The sequence below is a fragment of the Antedon mediterranea genome, chromosome 11 (genome assembly GCF_964355755.1).
Source record: "Antedon mediterranea chromosome 11, ecAntMedi1.1, whole genome shotgun sequence".
In the NCBI taxonomy this organism is placed as follows: domain Eukaryota; kingdom Metazoa; phylum Echinodermata; class Crinoidea; order Comatulida; family Antedonidae; genus Antedon; species Antedon mediterranea.
Window position 1 is genome coordinate 14,456,695 of NC_092680.1, and position 21,147 is coordinate 14,477,841.

Below are 21,147 nucleotides of genomic sequence, written 5' to 3' on the forward strand. Positions count from 1 at the left end.
CTCCAGTATTAGCATTATTCATTATGTCTTAGTTGCTCTTTCCCAACATAATAGCCGGCCATCAACTAGACGATATATCATCAATCTGGTCCGAAGCACCGTGTCCCCTTTTTAAACCTACACATTTTCCGACTTATTTTTAGAGGTTTCATTTAATTTGACTGGCTTCTGATCGTTGACGAGTTTATCATTCCAATATATTCCCATCATCATTATCTGGTTTTTTTTTATCATGCCATGCATTTCCAGTAATCTTCGCATTTTCTCTGTAATTGTTATCTTATACCTTTTGAACTAAATTCTTGGTCTGGACAGTAAAACACACTCTGGTGGTGGTGGTGGTAGTAGTTGGTGCGTTTTATCAGAGCCTTATTATTATATCGTGCTCAGCGTTTTATATTATATAGAACCGGTAAACAGACCAGAGGAGACCAAAAACCTAGGCAAATAATTGCTAAATTTATCTATAGACCAGAACGAAACGAGGTTCTTAAGAAGGTGAAGTCACTGATAAATATAGATTTTTATGCAATGGAGGACCTTACAGCATCAGATGCCAAGAAGAAACGTGAGTACCGAGACATAATGTTGAAAGCATACAATGAAGGAAGACATCCTGTATTTAGAAATGGATCATTATATATGAAGACGAAAATACAACCGCATTTAACTATAAGGAAAACTATTACTTTAGTATTGATACATTTAAATCCACGTTCAGTCAAACGTCAACTAATAGTTTTTCTATGTTTGCATTAAATTGTAGAAGTATTGTAAACAAATTTGAAGAATTTAAAAATGATGTATCCTCCCTCGATTTTTAATTTAATGTAATAGGACTTACTGAAACTTGGCTTTCAAGCAAACATCACCTTGGTTTATATACACTTCCAAACTATACACCTATCTTTAAAAACCTAGAAACCCAGACAGGGGGATGTGTAGCATTGTACATTACAGTCAAATATATCATATCAAATAAGAAATGACGATCTGCTATGATAAACGATGGAGAGTGCATTATAATTGAATTAAAAAATAATGATAAATCAATTATATGTGGAATAATCTATAGGCCTCCTAAAGCCCATATTCCAACATTTACTAATCAACTTAGTGAATTAATGCACATGATAAACAATGAAAATAAAAAGGCATACCTTATGGGTGACTTTAACCTAGATCTACAAAAATATAACTGTGACAATAATGTTTAAACTCATGTAGACAACATGCTAACAGAATCTTTCATTTCACTAGTTAATAAACCCACCCGAATCACAAAAGATACCGCAACAGTAATTGACAATATTTTTACAAATTATCAGGAATTCCAAAATATTAACACAGGAATATTAGTTAACGACATATCTGACCACTTTGCAGTTTTCTGCATGGATGATTCAGAAAATTATTCATTACCACGATCAGAAAAATTTGTAATAAAAAGAAGCTATACTGATCAACAAAAACGGCAATTTAGACTTGAATTACAGGGCTATGATTGGCAATATGTAACTAGCATTGAAAATGCGAATGAATCATATAAACGTTTCTCAGATTCTTTAAAAACAATTATAGATAAGCATTTCCCACTAAAAACAGTTAGGTTAAAAGTAGATACAATTAAATCCCCGTGGATAACATATGGAATTCAAAAATCTCTTTGTACGAAAAATAAATTATACATCAAATATAAACAGAAACCAACAGATATAAATAAATCTAAATATAAGAAATATAAGAATAAGTTAACATCAATAATAAGAGAAAGCAAAAAACTACTTATTACAAAAATGAATTTGAAAAGCACAAGAGTAATATAAAGAAAACATGGGGTGTCATAAACTCATTATTAGGTATGAAGAAACATCAAGACATGCCTCAAAAAATGAAAATCAACTCCCATCAACTTAATGACCCAACATCCATAGCCAATGCGTTTAACACATACTTTATAAATATAGGTGACCAAATGACAGGTGATGATAACCGTAATAGTAACACCGAATATAAAATACAACATGACATTTTGAATTCAGTGTTTTTTAGAGCTGTATCCGAGTCCAATATCATTAAATACATTAATGACTTAAATGTAAATAAGTCAAGTGGTTGTGATGACATTGGTACTTATATAAAAAATAACTCAGATATACTGGCTAAACCGTTATCTCATATAATCAATGTATCCCTTCAATCGGGTGTATTTCCTTGTCAACTAAAAATTGCTAAAACAATTCCTGTGTATAAAAAAGGAGCAAGGGAGAACATAGAAAATTACCGATATCGATATTACCATGTATATCTAAGGTATTTGAAAGGGTCGTATATGACCAAACAATCGCTTTTTTGTGTAAATATGATATGTTACATGAATCTCAATATGGATTCAGGGCAGGTCATTCAACTAACCACGCCCTCCTACAAGTCCTTGATAAAATAACAACAGCCGTTGACAACAAGCAATTTATGATTGGCGTATTTTTGGATTTATCCAAGGCGTTCGATTCGATAGATCATGAATTATTGCTCACAAAATTGCCCCATTATGGAATAAGAGGCGTGGTTCTTGATTGGTACCGAAGCTACCTTAGAGAAAGACAAGTGTCAGTCTGTAACCAAAATAATAAAACAAGGCGTTCTACAAGGGTCAATCCTTGGACCCCTGCTGTTTTTGATTTTCATAAATGACATGTTTTCTGTAAGTAATGTCGTTGATTTAATAATGTTTGCAGATGATACGAATATGTTTTTACAACACAATGATATCGTCACTGCCTTTACAATAATGACAAATGAACTAAATAAAAAATGGTGTAAAACTAATAGAACTATTAATACAACCAAGACTACTTTAATTAATATTTAATTATTGTTTATTGTAATTGATACAATTATTAGTGTATTTTGTACTGGTGAAACCAGGCTTAAAGCTCTATATTGAGCTTATTTGGTCTTTTCCAGGCTTTGCATTTTTTATTTAATACTTATTATGTAAAACTATTAAGTTTGATGCATTGTGAAATAAAAACGAACGAACGAACGAAATGAATTAATAGTTATAAAGAAACAATATATCTTTGCGAAAACAACATTTGTAAAATATGTCTAACTTTAACTTAATTAATTACATTTTCGTATATATTTTGAGACTGTGATGTATATATATATATATATATATATATATATATATATATATATATATATATATATATATATATATATATATATATATATATATATATATACGTAGGCCTACGTTGTATTTTCCTTCATTTATTTACTACATGAAAACATTTTTGTAATATATTTGTAAATTTATATTTTAAGTTAGGGTGCTTGTGGTTATCCTGTTTTTCACACTTTATTGTACTTAATTTTTTATTTATATTTTTATGAATGTTGTGTGAAAAATAAAAGAATCAATCAATCAATCAATATTCTACATACGCCCTCTGCTGTTCGTACGTGTGTGGAGGAGAGAGAAGATCAGAGGCTACGACGTGCGCGCGCCCATGGTATTTTTGCGCGCTACATATTGATTTTTTAAATTAAACACGAAGAGAATAAAATAAACTGTTGTGCATACGGTGTGATATTGTCTATTTATTGTTTGATAAATATGTATAGGGATTAGGCCTAACCCCCCCCCCCCCCCAGTGGATTCTGATAATTTAAAAGGAAATACCCCTCTCTAGTAGTAGTAGCAGGCTAGCCCACCTAGGCCTAGCTAGCTAGGAGGCAGGCCTAGGGCCTAGCTAGGCCTATACTATAGGCTAGGCTACTAGGCCCTAGGCCCTAGACTAGTAGGCTAGCTAGCCTGATATCTACCTAACAAGGCTAGGCCTATTGTTGCATGTTAATTATTAATACTAGGCCTAGGGCCTAGGCTTATTAGCCTAGCCTAGCAATTTAACTTGTTGTATTGTAAAGAATTGTGTATAAATTATAGGCCAAAGGCCTCTAGAACATCTTTTGACTTGTATGTAATGAATAAACCTAGGCCCTAGAACACCATATAGAGCTTCAGCCCAGCTGAATATTTAGGCTTTAGGCTATAATTAATAGGCCTATGTATTATTAGCTTTATTCTGATCGAATTTATTACACTCTTTTCGAAAGTATCAAGTTATTAAAATGAATGTTTTCTTGCCCCCTATAGATAGGCCTACATTTTCAAACTAAAATGACGTCAACTCTAAAGACACTGCTATGCTTTCTTCTTCCGATAGCCGTTCTTATTGTATCAAGTAAGTAGACTGTACACGTCCACGGTCTAGTAATACGTAATGCGTTCAGGTCAACCTTTCTTGCACGTCCGTGCGCATTTTGGTACAGTAGAGTTTTGAAACTACCTTTGATGTTCATGTGATACATTTAATTAATTTTCATAAACTCTGAGATAAACGACACACTTGCACATTGACTCAACATGTAGTTAAGCTTGGTTCCCACTAGAACGTAACGCAAGGACGTAAACGCAACGCAAGCGTTTTAACCAATGACAAGCGAAGTTATAGACAGATAGCAATCACAAGCGAATAAGCCATCGCTTGTGATTGGTCAATTCACTTGCGTTGCGTTACGTCCTTGTGTTGCGTCGCTAGTGGGAACCACGCTTTAGGAGGCGTAACGTACGTAAGTGAGTTTATCAATCACAGGCGAGCGGTGATTCATTGCGTCGTGATTGGTCAAATGCGGTGCGCTTAACAATATTTGCTTATATTAAGTCCTTCTTGCGCGCGTTGCATTAAACAAAGTGGGAACTAAGTAGGCCTATAAGCTGCGTTGCTAACCATCAGAGCTCGAAAGTTCATTACGTAAGTTTATTCATTTATCACTATGGATAATATGATCTTTAGAAGTGAATAGACTAAATCCAGCAGCACTAGTTTAGGTGAGAGCATTGTATCCGATTTAGTGCACATTACGTTGGGGTTTCAAAGTTCACCTAACTATTTTAGATAAATAATGTTATAATATTATCTTAGCTAATGGTCTCAGATGTTATGAATGTCATAATGTATTTGGTGGCTCTTGTTCAGAAGACAACTTCAATCCCGCAAGTGCCACAATAGTCACGTGTAATTCAACTGACATATGCACGGTACGTAACTGTTAAAAATGTAATGTAATGTATTAATTTATTCTGGTCCTCATGCTTACGTAACAAAAATCAACCACTAATGTAACAATCTATTAACCACTAACGTAACTACAGTTTAACAACTGAAGTAACACATTTCATCAATCACTAACGTAACAAAATTTAACCACTAACGTAACAACAGGAGAAAATGTTAAGAAATCTTAGACTTTAAAAATTCTCTGTCATATTTTTGGTTTTGAAAGTTGGAAATCTAGGAATTGAGTTCAGTCATGTTTGTCTGTTCGTCAGCTCTCTTTAACTGGATAAATAATGGTGTTACAGTACTTCAGGCCTAATTGAATTTAACTAAAATATTTTTGGCTAATGTTATTATTATTATATTTGAAAAACGCCTTTCCAGAAGATCAAAGCGCTGTACAAAGAAAATGATCAGAAACCACATACAAAAAAATAAATAAAAATGCTAATTAGGCAACAGATACGTTTTTAGTTGTTTCTTAAAATGCGAGAACAAGAAGCTAGTCGGATATCCAAATATCCGCTTCTCATAATCGATCGAGAAAAGGTCCCTTAAAAGAGGTGGTGGTCCTTTAAAAGATGTGGTTCCTTACGAGAGGTAGTCGTTAAGAGAGGTGGTCGATTATGAAAAGCCTTACAAGAGGAGGTGGTCGATTTTGTCGAGAAGTGGCCCCTTAAGAGATGGTGGTCGTTTAAGAGAGATTGTCACTTACGAGAGGTGGTCTTTACGAGAGTTGTTTGATTAAGAGAAGCGGTCCCTTAAGAGAGGTGGTCGCGAATAATGAGGGAGGTTGCTTACGATGTACGGTCGTTTTAGGTAGGTGGTCACTTACAAGCTGGCTGCTTTTGGAAGTCGGTCGCTTACGAAAGATGGAGACTGATAGCTATAAGTAAGAAATGCATTTGTACAAATTTAAAAATACTTTTTCCGAATAGTGTAGGCCTACGAAAGTTCTTTAACTTTCGCACTCTATGTACACGGGACCAACAGCTTTACATCAAATATGGTACAAATATGCTCTAAACATCATCATACATAAATAGTACAATACAATATGTATGTGTGTGAGGAGCCAAAAAATAGCTTTCGCTAATCAAGGTTTGACTCCTGTCACAAAAATAAATTAGTCATAATGCACACATTTTCATCTATCAACAATGATTCAATAAAAAAGAAACAACAACTATATAAAAGAAATAACGTAAACAAGATTTGTGAATTTAAATCTAGAACTAATAACTAATTGTAAATTATTCCAAAGTTGAGCTCTATTATAAGAAATTCTAAATTTACCAGCATCTGTGCGAGCCTTCGGATTTTCAAAATTATATTTATTACTAAATCTGGTACTAGCATTATGTGTAAATAAATAAAAGTATTCCATTGTTTAAATGTGGTGTTTTGCCGTTAATTTGGTCATGAACAAACTTAACTATACTTAATTCAAACAACTTAAAAACGTCTAAAATACCCAGATCTTTAAATAATGAAGAAGATGGAGCCATAAAATCATAGAAAGTTATACACAAGACACATTTGGACAAGGAAAATAGGATATAGATGCGACCTATACGTGTTACCCCAGACTTCTAAACCATAAGTAATATTTGATTGAATAAATAATTTATAAAGCATAAGTAAAATATTACGGGGTACAATATGGCGTAAACTAAACAGAATTCCAGATTTCTTTTTTATCCTATTTTTAATCAAGTTGATATGGCTCTTCCATGTGTTTATCTAATTTAACACCTAAAAACTGAATTTCATTGACTTCTTTAATCATAACATGTTTGTAATAAATATTGTTTGATTTGTTAATAGTTTTATATCGGTTACAAAAAATAATATAATTAGTTTTAACCAAATTAACAGTTAATTTATTAGCGTCACACCAGTTTGATATTTTTTTTAAATGATGATTTACCATAGACAAATCAATATTACTGCCTGCAAAATTGTGATATAAGGTAGTGTCGTCAGCAAATAAACGAAATAAAAAAAACTGGAAGAATTTGGTAAATCATTAATATAGATTAGAAAAAGAGTGGGTCCAAGAACCGAGCCTTGCGGAACACCGCATTGAATTGATAAATGATCGGAGCTTTGACCGTTCGAAAAAAACAAATTGGGATCTATTTTTTAAATAATCAGTAAACAAAAGTAACGGTTGCCCTCTAATACCATAATAATAAATATAATTTGGATATACAAAATGTGGTGATTAATTGTATCAAAGGCTTTAGAAAAATCAATAAATATACCTGGTGAAGACTGATTATTATCAACTTGGTAAAGAAAATTATTAATTAGATTAATTAAGGATAATTTTGTACTATATTTTTCACGAAAACCGGACTGGTGTTTAAAGAACAAATTATATTTTTCAAAGAAGATAATAAGTTATTGATAATTCTTTCAAACATTGTACTAAATAAAGGCAAAATGGAAATTGGACGATAATTACCGGTTTTTTCTGTATTACCTTTCTTAAATAGAAGTATTGGTTTTGCTACTTTCAAAGCAGTGGGGAAACGACTATGCGTCGTTTACAGCTATAACAATCAATTTAGCCGGTAAATCATCATATCCAGCTGATTTTCTAATATCAATACCTTTTAATTAATGAAGAACTTCGTCATAACATGTAGGGTTTAAAAAGAAAGATTTGTCTAAAACATTTGTCAACAAAAAAAATCAGAATACAATGATGTAGATGCAATTTTCTCTGCAAGGTTGGGACCGATGTTAGTGAAATACTGATTAAAGGTATTTACAATTTGTTCGGAAGTATCCTGAACTATTTCATTACCATTATCGTGTTTAATTATTAATTTTTCAGGTAGGTTAGGCTAGAAATTATTCTGGTTGTGTAAAAGTAAAGTAGTATAGTAATTTCTTTTAGCTAGTCTAAGTAGCCTACTTTTGTTAACGTATTTCTATACTTCTTATTGATGGATACTTTACTAATTTCATGTCCTGATTTAATCACCTTTGAATACAATTTATATTTTTTATTAATTGATTGATTTGGTAATCCATGGTTTAGTTTTTGTTTTTGTTTTTGAAGATCTTTCTACCATTGGGGCATGAATATTACAATAATCACTAAATAATGAAACAAATAACTCGTATGCTTCATCAACCTCATTACAAGAGTAAATTGCATCCAAAGAAATAAGAGATAGTTCATCAATAAATCTTTGTTCATCAAAATATTTGTAGTTTCTATACTACAATTCTATGCTATACAATTGATTGATTTGGTAATCCATGGTTTATTTTTTGTTTTTGTTTTTGAAGATCTTTCTACCATTGGGGCATGAATATTACAATAATCACTAAATAATGAAACAAATAACTCGTATGCTTCATCAACCTCATTACAAGAGTAAATTGCATCCCAAGAAATAAGAGATAGTTCATCAATAAATCTTTGTTCATCAAAATATTTGTAGTTTCTATACTTAATTTTAGCCTTAACGTTTCATGTATTCTTAATGTTAGCAAATATTGCAAAGGTAGGTAAATGGTCTGAAATATCACATGCGATTGTACCAGAATGTATTGAATTACTAACAACATTAGTATAGAATTTATTTATGATTGTCGATGACGTTTTCGTAATCCTTGCATGAACGGTTATGATTTGGACAGATCAATATTAAAGTCTTCTAGCAGAATACATTTATGTTTATCTATTTTAATAGAATTAAGAACATTTATTAACCCGTTGTGACATTCATGTATACTAGAGTTTGGCTTTCTATAAATAACACTTACAATAATAAAGTTATTACCATCTTAAACCTCTAACCACAAAGATGTATTATTTGGGACAGTATAGGGAAGAACTTTATATTTAATTGAAGAGTGAATATATGCAGCAACCCCGTCGCCTTATTTGGAACAGTATAGGGAAGAACTTTATATTTAATTGAAGAGTGAATATATGCAGCAACCCCGCCGCCTTTACTATTTTCCCGACAGTTATATTCAAAAGAATAAGAAGTTAAATGGAACAATTCTGGGTTGTCTATTTTCCATGTTTCTGAAACTCAAATAATTTTAAATTTGCCTATCAGTGTGTCTTCATAGAGCAAACGAGTTTCTTCAAAATTGTTTTTAAGGGAACGAGCGTTTATGTGTGTTACAGTGAATGCATGATTGAACACAGTGCTGTTAGACGATTAACTGCAGACAATGTTACTGCATTTTTCACACATTTGTTATGTAAATTAATGTAAAGGTCCTCCTCAAGATAGGAATTTATAAAATCCTGCATACTACCAGGTTACTGGCATCTAACTAAAGTAACGTAAGCCCAACTGAAACAAAGACTAAAATAAATACACAATTACAAACATTTTTTCAAAAACTTTATTGAAAGAAAAACATTGTTTATTTCTTCTATACAAAAGTGGCAACGCGGTAGTCCTCTCAACGCCAACAAAAATTAATCTCAGTACAGTATTTGTGAGTCTACTTCTTGGTCTCACTTACTTCATTAGGGTACACTCTCTTTTGTTTACCATCGGTACCCTTTATTAACATGTATGCTGAAACAGTAAATTATCGTATTATATTGTAATATGTGATCGGTTAGTAGGCCTACTGTGTTTAGTACCATTATAATCGTCGTTATAATCTTTATTATGTATAGCTATTAGTATTAGATTCATTTTTTTTGTTTCTTTTCTTTATAGAAATCAGTTGTTGGTGGGTTAGTTGCCCGAGGTTGTGGTGAAGCAGCTGGTGTGAACGCTGACATGTGCTCCGAGTTTCTGGGCATGTTCGGTTGCATGTGCGTAACTGACCTTTGCAACAGCGCTTCGAGTATGACCTTACAAATTACCGCTTTACTGGCATCCACCTTCCTATGTGTCGTAATATTTGCTTAGGTGACACATTATGTGATACAAATACTTTTCTTTAAACGTTTGATTTTCCATACAAAATGTTTTACTTGCTGTGTTTTATAGACCTTCCAATTGTACATATTTGATTGCAGTGTGTTTCATTTATAATAAAGGACGTGTTGGTCTAACAAATAAACGTGAATATTATTTTCAAAAACAAAAAATCTATATTACTGCCGTCACAATCAAAAGATCCATCTAATACCCTTTTTAACATCTGCATAAATTGTTACAACTTGTAGGCACATACATGCTAAACATTTAGCTAAGCATTAGGTGAACGAGGTAGATGGATGGAAATAGTCTTTTGAGTAAAATAAATTGCAAAAGTTAGTTATTTGTCTAAAACATGCTCAACTGGTTACATATATTATTATATCCAAAATCTAACCTGATCTGCCCATTTTAAATGACCTAATTTGCATAAAATCAAAATGGCTGTCATTTTACAACTTTGATTATAAACATGAACATAAACAACACAATTATAAACATGACCCCAAAGATTCAGAATAATATATTTGATTTGTCTTTGGTGTTAAGGTCAAAGGTCATTCCAGTATGACATCTAAAATATGCTATAAATATTGACGCCTATGGGTTACTATTAGAGTAGTGGGTTATTATTATAGATTGACTTATAAGGTGGGTTACTATTAGAGAGTGTGGGTTAATATTAGAATATTTACGGTATATTTTGCGAGCAGAGCCATATTATACAGATATTGACTGCTTAGAGGTTAAATATAAGATTTGACATCCCCGAGGGAATGATATTATGTTCGAGGAAATATATATTTCCCGAAGCGCCAGTGTGGTTAGGATTCCGGCACCGGAATTCAACTGCCCACCGGTAGGGAATCCGACACGCTATTGCGCATGCCGAGAGCAAAGTAATTGCACTAGAGTGCCACAGACCGCGCACCACACCACACCCCAAGGAGAGAGTCGAACGCTGTTATAGGGATTTACTGTAGACTAGTTATAGTCGTTGCGCGGGGGAGAGAGCGATGGATGGACGAAACTTGGCCTACTAGGCCATACATGAATTAAATAATTAAAATACGACTACGCCACGCGTTAAAATAATTATTATGATATTGATAAGAGTCAGTATCTATCTAAGAATCGTAATGCTCTAATTTTATTAGACAGAGGAAGTATGAAGTTCGGAACGGGAGAAAAACACAGGCCTACCCTGTGGCATAACGCTTCTTGCGTATTTCAAGAAATGTACGAAAGTGAATATAGCGTAGCGTTGTGACCCCGACTTCCCGAACAGTTCTTTTTTTTTTCACATCATATCCGCTCGGCGGCTGCCGTCAGCATGTTATTACAGTATATTAGTATAATGCGTTTAATGAAATCTTTTATTTTGTACTTGAAAATCATAAAACTAGTCATGTAATTATAATTCATAACTATATAAAGTTTATAATAATGAATGGGCTAGGCTAGTTCGCCGTGGCGCAGCTATTAATAGATCCATCGCTGTTAGCAAAGATAGTGTAGTATCTTTGCTGTTAGTCTGTAGATAGATAGTTTAAATAGTTTAGATGATTAATTTCTTCAAGCAAGTTCCGTTACAGCGCAGCGCATGAAGCGTTGTCTTGTGATGGAGTGACAATTGCATCGCGAGTTCAAGACCCATACCAGTGGATGACTTTTGTTTATCTATCGGCAAACGCGAGCGTTGTCACACGAAAATTACACAGTCAAAAAAAGACAAGACAACGCTTCATGCGCTGCGCCACGGAACTTGCTTGAAGAAATTAATCATCGAAAACTATTTAAACTATGCCTACATAGCGCCCTCATTTATTTTTAATCCTCCCTAGATGTGATTAAACACCGTTTGTGATTGGTTAACACTTACAGTAGTAACTGGTACGCGCGCGACGCACTGAACATCCGGTGATTCGGCTCGAAGTATGAAGACAAATTATTATTTATTCGGCCTACCTGATAATAATAATTATTATTATTATTAATGTCTTCTGTTATTATTTAAACGACCTAGGCCTAGGCTAGTGAATATTTCGTTGCCAAGGAATCATTAATTACCGTAGTAATTATCTGTATATTATTCTTCGAAAGGTACGGTGTCTGGGCATCTTGTTTACATACATACAATACAAAAAGGAGGCCTAGCCTAGCTACCCGACCCAGCAGATATTCTACTTGTTGTTGGCTATGTAATATAACAGATATCGCCTTTTATATCGGTAAAATATAAAATTAGACATCCCCTCGCGAATGATATTAAGTTCTTGGGAATTATATATTCCCTCGAACATAATATCATTCTCTCGGGGATGTCAAATCTTATATTTAACCTCTAAGCAGTCAATATCTGTATAATAACTGATGATTATGCAAGGGTATACTATACCTGAAGTATAATCGAGATCATACGAGTCCTCCGGAGGTGAGAATAATTATGCGTTCTGTGCTGTTGCTGCGCAGCGCCACCACCAGTTTTTAAAAGTTAACTAGCCTGTATCCCCCAACTACGATCTTCCACCTCTTATGTTATTTAATCATTGTGGATGGGTTTCGTCCGTTAAGGAATATTTGCGTCATATTTAAAAATAACTCCTATAATATTGAGTTAAAATTATATGTTTCTATTAAACATGAAGAGAAAGTAGTACTTCTGCATCATTTGCCATTATTTTCATGTCTCTACGATGTACGGTTTACAAGTTCTGAGTCAAAGGTCGAATTTTAAATGGCCGCAAAGAAGTTGCGAAATTTTTATACGAGTTGCATACCAAATTTCATGCTTCTAACCAAATTTGAACTATCAATCCTTTTATTTATTGCTGTTAGTGTTATTATTATTATTATTATTATTCTGTACAAAATAGTATCTATTCTTAGGTTTGATTATTTTTAATTAGGCCTACGCGTGTCACTGCTTCTTCGCAGTTATTAATATATTTGTTTTCTCTTCTCTGTAATTCTTCTCTGACCACTCTTGCTGTTTTGCCTCGGCAAATATAATAAAAAACACCATTCCTAATATCTGCATTCCACCAATTATTAAGAATAACGCAACCCACTGTTCTATAGTATTCTGAAATATAACATAACGCTAAAAATTAATTAAAGATCAAGAGAAAGTACTTGGCAGAAGTAGAATAATAGTAGGTCTAGCAACATATAACTTTCATTACCTGTTCTTTGATTAAAAAGCCAGTAATAATTGGAATGATGAATCCAGTGAAACTGGCAACCATGTGTGTAGCTCCTGCTACTATTCCAACATATTCAACTGTTATATCCATTGGGTTTGGCATTACAGAAGCATTATTAAAACCGAACATAGCCAAAATAATAATATAGAGAATCTCCAGTCCCAATACACGGTAACAGGTGAACGCTAGTGCAATAAAACTGACGCCGGATACGCCAAAACCTGAAGAAAATTGAAAATGTGGTACCGTATTTATTCGGGATATGACCGGTTGGGCCGCCGACAAGTTGAGCCGCCGGTGATTTCTATGAAACGCCCAGTGCATGCGTCTTTTACGACATTTTGCGTAGTGATTAGGATGGTGTCCTAGTAGCCTACACAAGTTCATGGTCTTGGTTTATTGGTCATGAAAATAAATAACATATAATTATATATTACAATTAACAACACAGCAAAGGAAAGTAGTAATATTTAATAATTTAATTGTTTTAATCTTTCGAGGAAAAAATTCAGTGCACTCATAATTCTTCTCGCGTGTAGGCCTACTACTACCACGTAAAGCTTTACGTGGTAGTAGGCCTACACGCGAGAAAAATTAAGTCACGTTGTCTCTCAGGACTAATTAATAGAGTATTAATATTCTCCGAATGAGGTTAAATAAATATTTTTTATTTACTAATCTTTTAATATAATATTTTATTGAATTTTACAATGTTAATACACAAAATATTTTACTAAAAAACGTGATTTTATGTAATTATTTTACCGAAAAATGGAGTAGGCCTAGCCTAGTTCATACAACTGCCGACTGAGGGGCAACATGTTTACGTCATTTTTGGCTAAAAACGATCACTTTCGGTGATGTTTTATATTTTGGAATCTACAAGCAAGATTTCCATAATTATTTAAATATAATATTTAATAATATATATACTAAAAACCATGATATATAAACTTTTGAATGTACATCGTTATCCCTAATATAAATAGAACGAGCACCGGCGAAAGTTAGCATTTGGCGTTCCATAGAAAATAACGTTTTTCTGGCGGCGGCTCAACTTGTCGGCGGCTCAACTTGGCCTAATCCATTTATTCGAATAAACGCCCGGGGAATTTATTGTTCAGGAGGGTTATTAGTTTATTAGGGGGAGGCGTTTAATTTTTTGGGTGTAATATGGTAACATGTATAATCAAATAAATAATATGAAAAATACAACCCAATTAATATCAAGAAGTGATAAAGTACAGTATCAAAATCCTTGTTAAATTGTTGGTCATGTCAATCAATGAATTCTACTACAAAAATAAATGTGTGTACATAGTATGCATGTTGTAGAGCGTTTATTCGAGGAGATAAATAATAAACGCCCTGGGTGTTTATTCGTGGCGTTTATTCTAAATTATGTTCTATGGGGGCGTTTATTCGTAGGAGAGCGGGGCATGGGTGGCATTTATTAAAATAAATAGGTAGGCCTATTTCTAGTTTATATTTTAGTTAAATTGTAGATCATGTCAATCAGTGAATTAAATAAGAAATAAACAATAATAAACAAGGCCAACAGCCATTAAGTCGCGTGCTACAATGCATAGTGATACCGACCGACAGACAGACCGACAGACCGACCGACCGACATAGTGAACTATACTGACCGAAATTACTAAACATGTTTAAAAATGTTGAAATGTTTAAAAACATTTATATTTTTTTTAATTTACACGTGCGTAGCCTGTCACTTTTGACGTGCTCGTATAACGTAGTTTCGAGTTGAAAAGTAAGTCAAGAAAACAGAAATCGGGCAAAAAGAGTGCCCAATAACATTTAACGCGTAGTGCGCGCGCAACAATATGCGCACTCATGGCAATTTTGTAAACGCTTAAAATTGCCTGAAACGTACTCTTATTTCATCGAAAATAAATTTTGAAAATTTTAAGCGGGCGTACGCATGCGTTACATGCGCTACGCACGTAATTGTATTGCCATATGATGATTTATGCCCTGAAATTTATGAGTACCAAATTTTATTTAATTGTGATTCATGGTTGTGAAGATATGATTACAAACGTGATTTCGTTAAATCGTGCGTAGACCGCGTAATTTTTTATTGCGCACCGTGAAAACATAACCACATCGATTCCTGGCCATAAGGAATATACTGTGAAAAATTGACCTAGCTAGATTAAACTGTTATCAAGATAAGGTCAGAAAGCGATAAAACGCATAGTGATACCGGACCGACAGACCGACAGACAGACAGACCGACAGACAGACAGACAGACCGACAGACAGACAGACCGACAGACAGACAGACCGACCAACCGACCGACATAGTGAACTATAGAGTCGCGTCCACGCGACTAAAAAATACACGAAAAATAGTCTCAAACAATGTTTTAAAAAGTAACTAAAAATATTACCTATTAGAACAAACAATTTTCTTGTTTTTAAAACACTTAAGTGTTTTTGTCGTATGATATAATCCGCAAGCGCAGCAGAACATATGCCGGTCACTGCAGCCGTCAAACCTGGAATTGACGTTAACAAACCAATCTAAATGATAAATGATGAGAAGAAATTAAGTGAGCCGAGATAGATGGTATAGTTATTCTATTATTAAAAGCCACTTTTAGGAGTAAGACAAATATTTTAGCCGTTTTTAAATAAATAAAATGAACAAACTGACCAACCAACCAACCAATAAACCAACAACCAACCAACCAACCAACGATACTAACCAACCAACAATGCTAACCAACGAACCAACCACAAAATGAACGAACGACGAACCAACAACACACACACACACACTCAAGCAAACAAATAAATAAACTGAACTAAACACCTTATATTTTGTCTTACCATTCTTATATGAACTCCCAGTATGGTGGAAAGAAACGTAGGCATTTCAATTACAAGAAAGTTGAAACCTAAAACTGAAGTGAATTTTCCAATTGCAATGGCCCAAACCGGCTTTGATGATAATATATCATACAGTGGAATTGATCCTTGTGTCTGAAAATAAAACCAATATGAATTTTGTTTTTAAGTATAGGTCTACATTTTGTCTTTATGATAATACTGTGATATGTAATACTAATGCTGATAACAGCTAATTAAAACATCTCATTATTCTGAAATGGGTTAGGGTTATTTCCTGTGAGAGGAATGGAATATTTACCTTATCTTTACTCGGCATATTAGTTTTTAATGTAATTTCATCTTTCTCTGGTGACTCTGTTACCCAGATTATCCAAATAATTGCTAGAATAGGACCAAGCATACCTTTAGATTAAAAACGTAATAAATTAGAACAAAGACGAAGCTATTATTTCATACTTTTTTATGTTTTCCATCAGTTAACGCTTCGATTTTGTCTGGAAATTCTTAGCTCAGGATTATACGTATGAAACTCTATGTGTGCCAAAATCTTTTTACAAATATTGAGCTCTGTGTAGCCAACGCTATCAAACTAGTTTGAAAAAAAAGTGTTATGTTCTCAAGTCGTGTAGTAGCGATAAAATTATGCCGTCACATTTTTTTCACAGAAAGTTTGATAGTGTAGACAGAGTTTAGTTGGAATACTATAACCAGTATAATATGTACAGATGACACAAATGGAGAACAAAATGAAAAAGAGGATGACATACTATATATATAAAAAGACATTGGCCATCCTCCTATCTTGTAAGAAGAGCAGATCAATCCAGACATATAATTTGCAACTATGCCCCCAATTGGCATGCCTTTGAAAAAAATGAACAAGAATAAAATGAATAATAGAACTAATATTATATATATTAACTAATATTATATATATTAACTAATATTATATATATTAACTAATGTTATATATATTAACTAATATTATATATATTAACTAATATTATATATATTAACTAATATTATATATATTAACTAATATTATATATATTAACTAATGTTATATATATTAACTAATATTATATTAACTAATATTATATATATTAACTAATATTATATATATTAACTAATATTATATAATATTAACTAATATTATATATATTAACTAATATTATATATATTAACTAATATTATATATATTAACTAATATTATATATATTAACTAATATTATATATATTAACTAATATTATATATATTAACTTAAAAACAACATTAAAACATTATTATATATTGTATCAAAAGACATTTTAAACTGCTGTTTTTGGCATGTTAGAACATGGAGGAAAAGACTAACTATGTATGACTGATGATTATTCTTATACTTATCGGTAACAAATGCTTGTGAAAGATATAAATTCATTAATATTAAGCAAATTAATGAACTTACATACCGGCAAAAAATATTGATACCATTACACTTCGGTCATCAACACTAGACCATTTACTCAATAAAGTGTAGACTGCAGGAATAACCATTCCCTATTTGCAAAAACATAGTATAACTATATTGTTTTCCACTGCATACATACATACTTTGATATTACATAGTTACGCACGAAGCAAGTTTTAATAATCCAGTAAGTATGCATCTTCCTTTAATAAACTACTTTGCGTGACAATTTGAAATCATGATTGGTTTGTAGACGCACGTGCAGTCGTTTCGTGGAAAGTGTCCCTAAGTAATACGTCATGATCGCTTCATACACACTCAATTATTACACACTGAATTCATTTTATTCCACATTTTCTGTCTTTCACGTTGGAATGAATGGAATTAATTTTTTTTACAGCAGTTTTACTATACGACGCGATATAAACGTAAATAGTGATTAGTAGTATTTTGATTTAACGTAAAACGCGGGGAAAACACGACGTAGGCCTAAAACCTATGCAATGCCATTTAACAACTTTCACAAACCTGTACAATTCCATCCAAAATCCGTAGCGTTATAAGGAGACCAACATGTATCCCGGCTGTCCATGGGGATAAAGCTGCTATCACACTTGTCGAAATTATCACAAACGTTACTACATTTTTTCCTCCTATTTTAGCAGCTAAAACTCCTCCTGGTATTTGGACGGCCACAAATCCATAATAAAAAGCTCCGAGTAACGTTTGTTGTGACATTTCATCCCAATCATAAGCGGGAATCTGTAATTGTAGAACACCATTGTATTAACTACTAACCGAAGTAACCCTAACGTTATAAAAACAATCCATCACTAACGCCATGAGGCGATGGCATTCATGCAATTAATTGCAGTTAAGATATTCCTTTGTTTTATGTTTGTTTGTGTGTCTGTCCGTCGTCAATTATTCTCCGAAAGTTTAAAATGGAGATCATTAATGATTTAAAACGTAAAGAAAGTTAAAGAGAATTGACATAACAAACACACGGTTACGTAAGTGGTTAAATTGATGTTACTTTGATACATTAAATACAATACTTACTTTATTATTACGTTGATTTCTACTTGAAACAAAGTTGGATTGATTGTAAGACTGATGTGTAGATGTAGAATGATTTCTTTGAATCATTTCTACGATAGCGATGTTTATATTCCATCTTGTACAACAGGATAAAATATTTACAAAACAACATGCCACTGCTAAAAAATACTGTTTCATTGTTCTTAACGTAAGGTCAGCAATACTGTATCTATTCGCTTATTATACTTCACTAAAGCAAAGCAAAATGGAAGTTGAGTTAGGTAACAATGAAATAGACTGGGACAAAACATAGTACTGTAAAGTTCACAATATGAAACATTTACCTAAAGTCGCCCAATTTAATTTTAAATTATTACATCGTATCTTAGCTTATAGAAAAAAAGGAGTGGAATCTTCATAAGAGTGATTGTTGCGAAAAGTGTTGTACAGAAATAGAAAGTGAAAAACATGCTGTACACCTGTAATAGCATTCAATCAGATTTGACTAAGTTCCGTAAACTGATTGTTAAATGTATTCCGACTGATGAAACACTACGGTCATGTTTCCCCGAATGGTCAGACATGCCATAGGAACTCAACACACGCTTGTTAATGAACTCATTTTTTTATTTACATTTAGTATTCACAAATCTTGTATTATATATAAAACAAGCAAACGCAAAGATTGGATTATCACTAGGAATTTATTTACCTCCGCTAAGGAGGTAATATGTAATCGGTCGCGTGTGTTTGTTTGTTTGTTAGCAGGATTACTCAAAAAGTAGTTACAAGATCTTTACCAAAATGAATATACAGATAGATATGTGGTCAAGGACTATTCCATAACCATTACGCCAAACTCGCATACACATGCTTGTAGTGAAATTAGCCTAAATCAGCATTAAGACACATACATATATATATATATATATTTTTTTTTCCCCCGGAGAAATCTTATGTAGTTGAATTTTAAAGTAGGCTGAGGTATGCACTCTCGGGGTAGCTTTCTAGTTGAAGATAGAACTAAAACATTTAATTTTAAAGAAAAATAATCAATATAATTTAATTAAATTAAGAAATACACATAAGAATAAACGTACCATTTATATATTTTCTTGAGTTTGAAGCAATTGTTCGTTTACCACCATTATTATATTATTGTTTTCTAGAAGGCCCTAGATTCATTTAATTTCATTTCATTATTTATTTGGTCTATTTTAGTATATACATAACAAAAAAAATTAGATTGGGGAGACCAGGGTCAACCTAAGTGAACTTAAACCAGAACTATAAAAGTAAACCTGGCTAGCGACGAGGGCGTATCCCCATACTTCGGTTTGGATTTAGCTTTGCAACGTATATTAGTTTGTTCAAAATGTCTTTATTAATGTAAAGCTATACAATTTTATCAAAGTATTCAAACGAAGCACAATCTTATAATGCAATATACCATTTTATCTGAATGTCAATCTTTATATCGGTAGTAAAACCGTAATAAAATAACCTGAACAAACGCCATGGTGCTATTGTTTATACCAGAACAGAAAATTGTTACTAAATAACTTTTTCCTGGCACGGATATCAATCTGTAATATAAAACAGCGTTTCGCAAATGGTTTTGAAACGGTTTTTCAATTTTTGTTAGAAATTTAAAAAAAAGGAACTCCTTGGTATTATTGTATATTTAAATTGTAATTTGTAGAATTTTTGTTTAATATCTTAAAAATAAAACCCCCTCATTATTGAGTGCCACTCACGTTCAAGTTATTATTACAACATTCGGAGTAAACATGTAAACAAAAATAGTAAGCTTAATGCAATCAGATTTTGTTTATAAATAAATTTTTCCTAAAATACACAAAACAATTTTATATGCAATAATCAACGATTATAAAAATAATAATAGAAATATAATGAGGCGCCGATTCCTCTCAAAACTGTAGGCATAAGCATACCGTCATTGACAGTTTGCGTTTTCAGTTTCTGAGTACTGTAGGCCTAAAATGTCCATACTAGAACTCAGTTGTATGTAGAGCTGAGTCATCCCCATCTATTCCATTTTCGGTAGAGAAAGTTAAAATAGATCATTTGGAAAGTAACATTAAAAATTACAAAGTATATACTTACGTCGTACAAGTTTTAGAACGTTGATTTGGTGCTTTGTGTGAATTAACTCTACTATCGATAAAATGTCTATGGTTTATCTAAACTAGTTACGGGTGAGTTATTTTCAAAAATTGGAATTGTATAATTCATTGAAAAATAGTACAATGAATAAAACGGACAAGGCCGATGTGGGAAAGGTCAAGATAGGATGAGTTCAAATCTAGTTTTTTTTTTATTAAATTGAATTACAGTATTGGAAATTTGTACAGTAACAAAATTAAAAATCGCTGCACTGCTTGCGTCAGGAGTACATTTTTCGCTGTCTTGATTTTGTTACTCACTTTTCGTTTTTTTAACATGTTATTGTATAGTTTGTCCGAATAGTTGTCCTGGTTTTAGTCTTGTGAATGTGGTGAACTGT

At 32.7% G+C, this 21,147-nt stretch overlaps 2 protein-coding genes across 3 annotated transcripts; one reads left to right on the forward strand and one right to left on the reverse strand.

Moving 5' to 3' along the window:
- The first annotated feature begins 3,531 nt into the window (after window positions 1-3,531).
- On the forward strand, window positions 3,532-10,194 carry LOC140062969 (uncharacterized). Of its 2 annotated transcripts, none has more exons than XM_072109370.1 (4): window positions 3,532-3,593; window positions 4,166-4,253; window positions 4,995-5,110; window positions 9,839-10,194. In XM_072109370.1, exons 2-4 carry the CDS (start codon window positions 4,190-4,192, stop codon window positions 10,031-10,033), a joined length of 375 nt encoding a protein of 124 aa, XP_071965471.1. In that variant the 5' UTR covers window positions 3,532-3,593; window positions 4,166-4,189; the 3' UTR covers window positions 10,034-10,194. The 2 variants fall into 2 exon arrangements, with proteins under 2 accessions (XP_071965471.1, XP_071965472.1); XM_072109371.1 differs by having other exon boundaries at window positions 3,551-3,593; window positions 4,170-4,253.
- Window positions 10,195-12,965: 2,771 nt separating this feature from the next.
- On the reverse strand, window positions 12,966-18,728 carry LOC140061999 (sialin-like). Its single transcript, XM_072108039.1, has 9 exons — window positions 18,642-18,728; window positions 18,108-18,341; window positions 17,581-17,668; window positions 16,896-16,991; window positions 16,427-16,530; window positions 16,108-16,260; window positions 15,666-15,798; window positions 13,231-13,472; window positions 12,966-13,130 (listed from the first exon to the last, which is right to left on the reverse strand). The coding sequence occupies exons 1-9, from the start codon at window positions 18,726-18,728 to the stop codon at window positions 12,966-12,968; spliced, it is 1,302 nt and encodes a 433-aa protein (XP_071964140.1).
- Window positions 18,729-21,147: the final 2,419 nt, after the last annotated feature.

Excerpts from the sequence above, each read along its gene's own strand:
- LOC140062969 (XM_072109370.1), top strand. The coding sequence starts at position 4,190 with ATGACGTCAACTCTAAAGACACTGCTATGCTTTCTTCTTCCGATAGCC. Across the intron at positions 4,254-4,994 it reads AGCCGTTCTTATTGTATCAA|CTAATGGTCTCAGATGTTAT; the intron begins GTAAGTAGACTG and ends ATATTATCTTAG. Across the intron at positions 5,111-9,838 it reads ATTCAACTGACATATGCACG|AAATCAGTTGTTGGTGGGTT; the intron begins GTACGTAACTGT and ends TTTTCTTTATAG.
- LOC140061999 (XM_072108039.1), bottom strand. The coding sequence starts at position 18,728 with ATGATTCAAAGAAATCATTCTACATCTACACATCAGTCTTACAATCAA. Across the intron at positions 17,669-18,107 it reads TTTTGGATGGAATTGTACAG|GGAATGGTTATTCCTGCAGT; the intron begins GTTTGTGAAAGT and ends TTTTGCAAATAG. Across the intron at positions 16,531-16,895 it reads AATGTCTTTTTATATATATA|GTATGCTTGGTCCTATTCTA; the intron begins GTATGTCATCCT and ends TTTAATCTAAAG.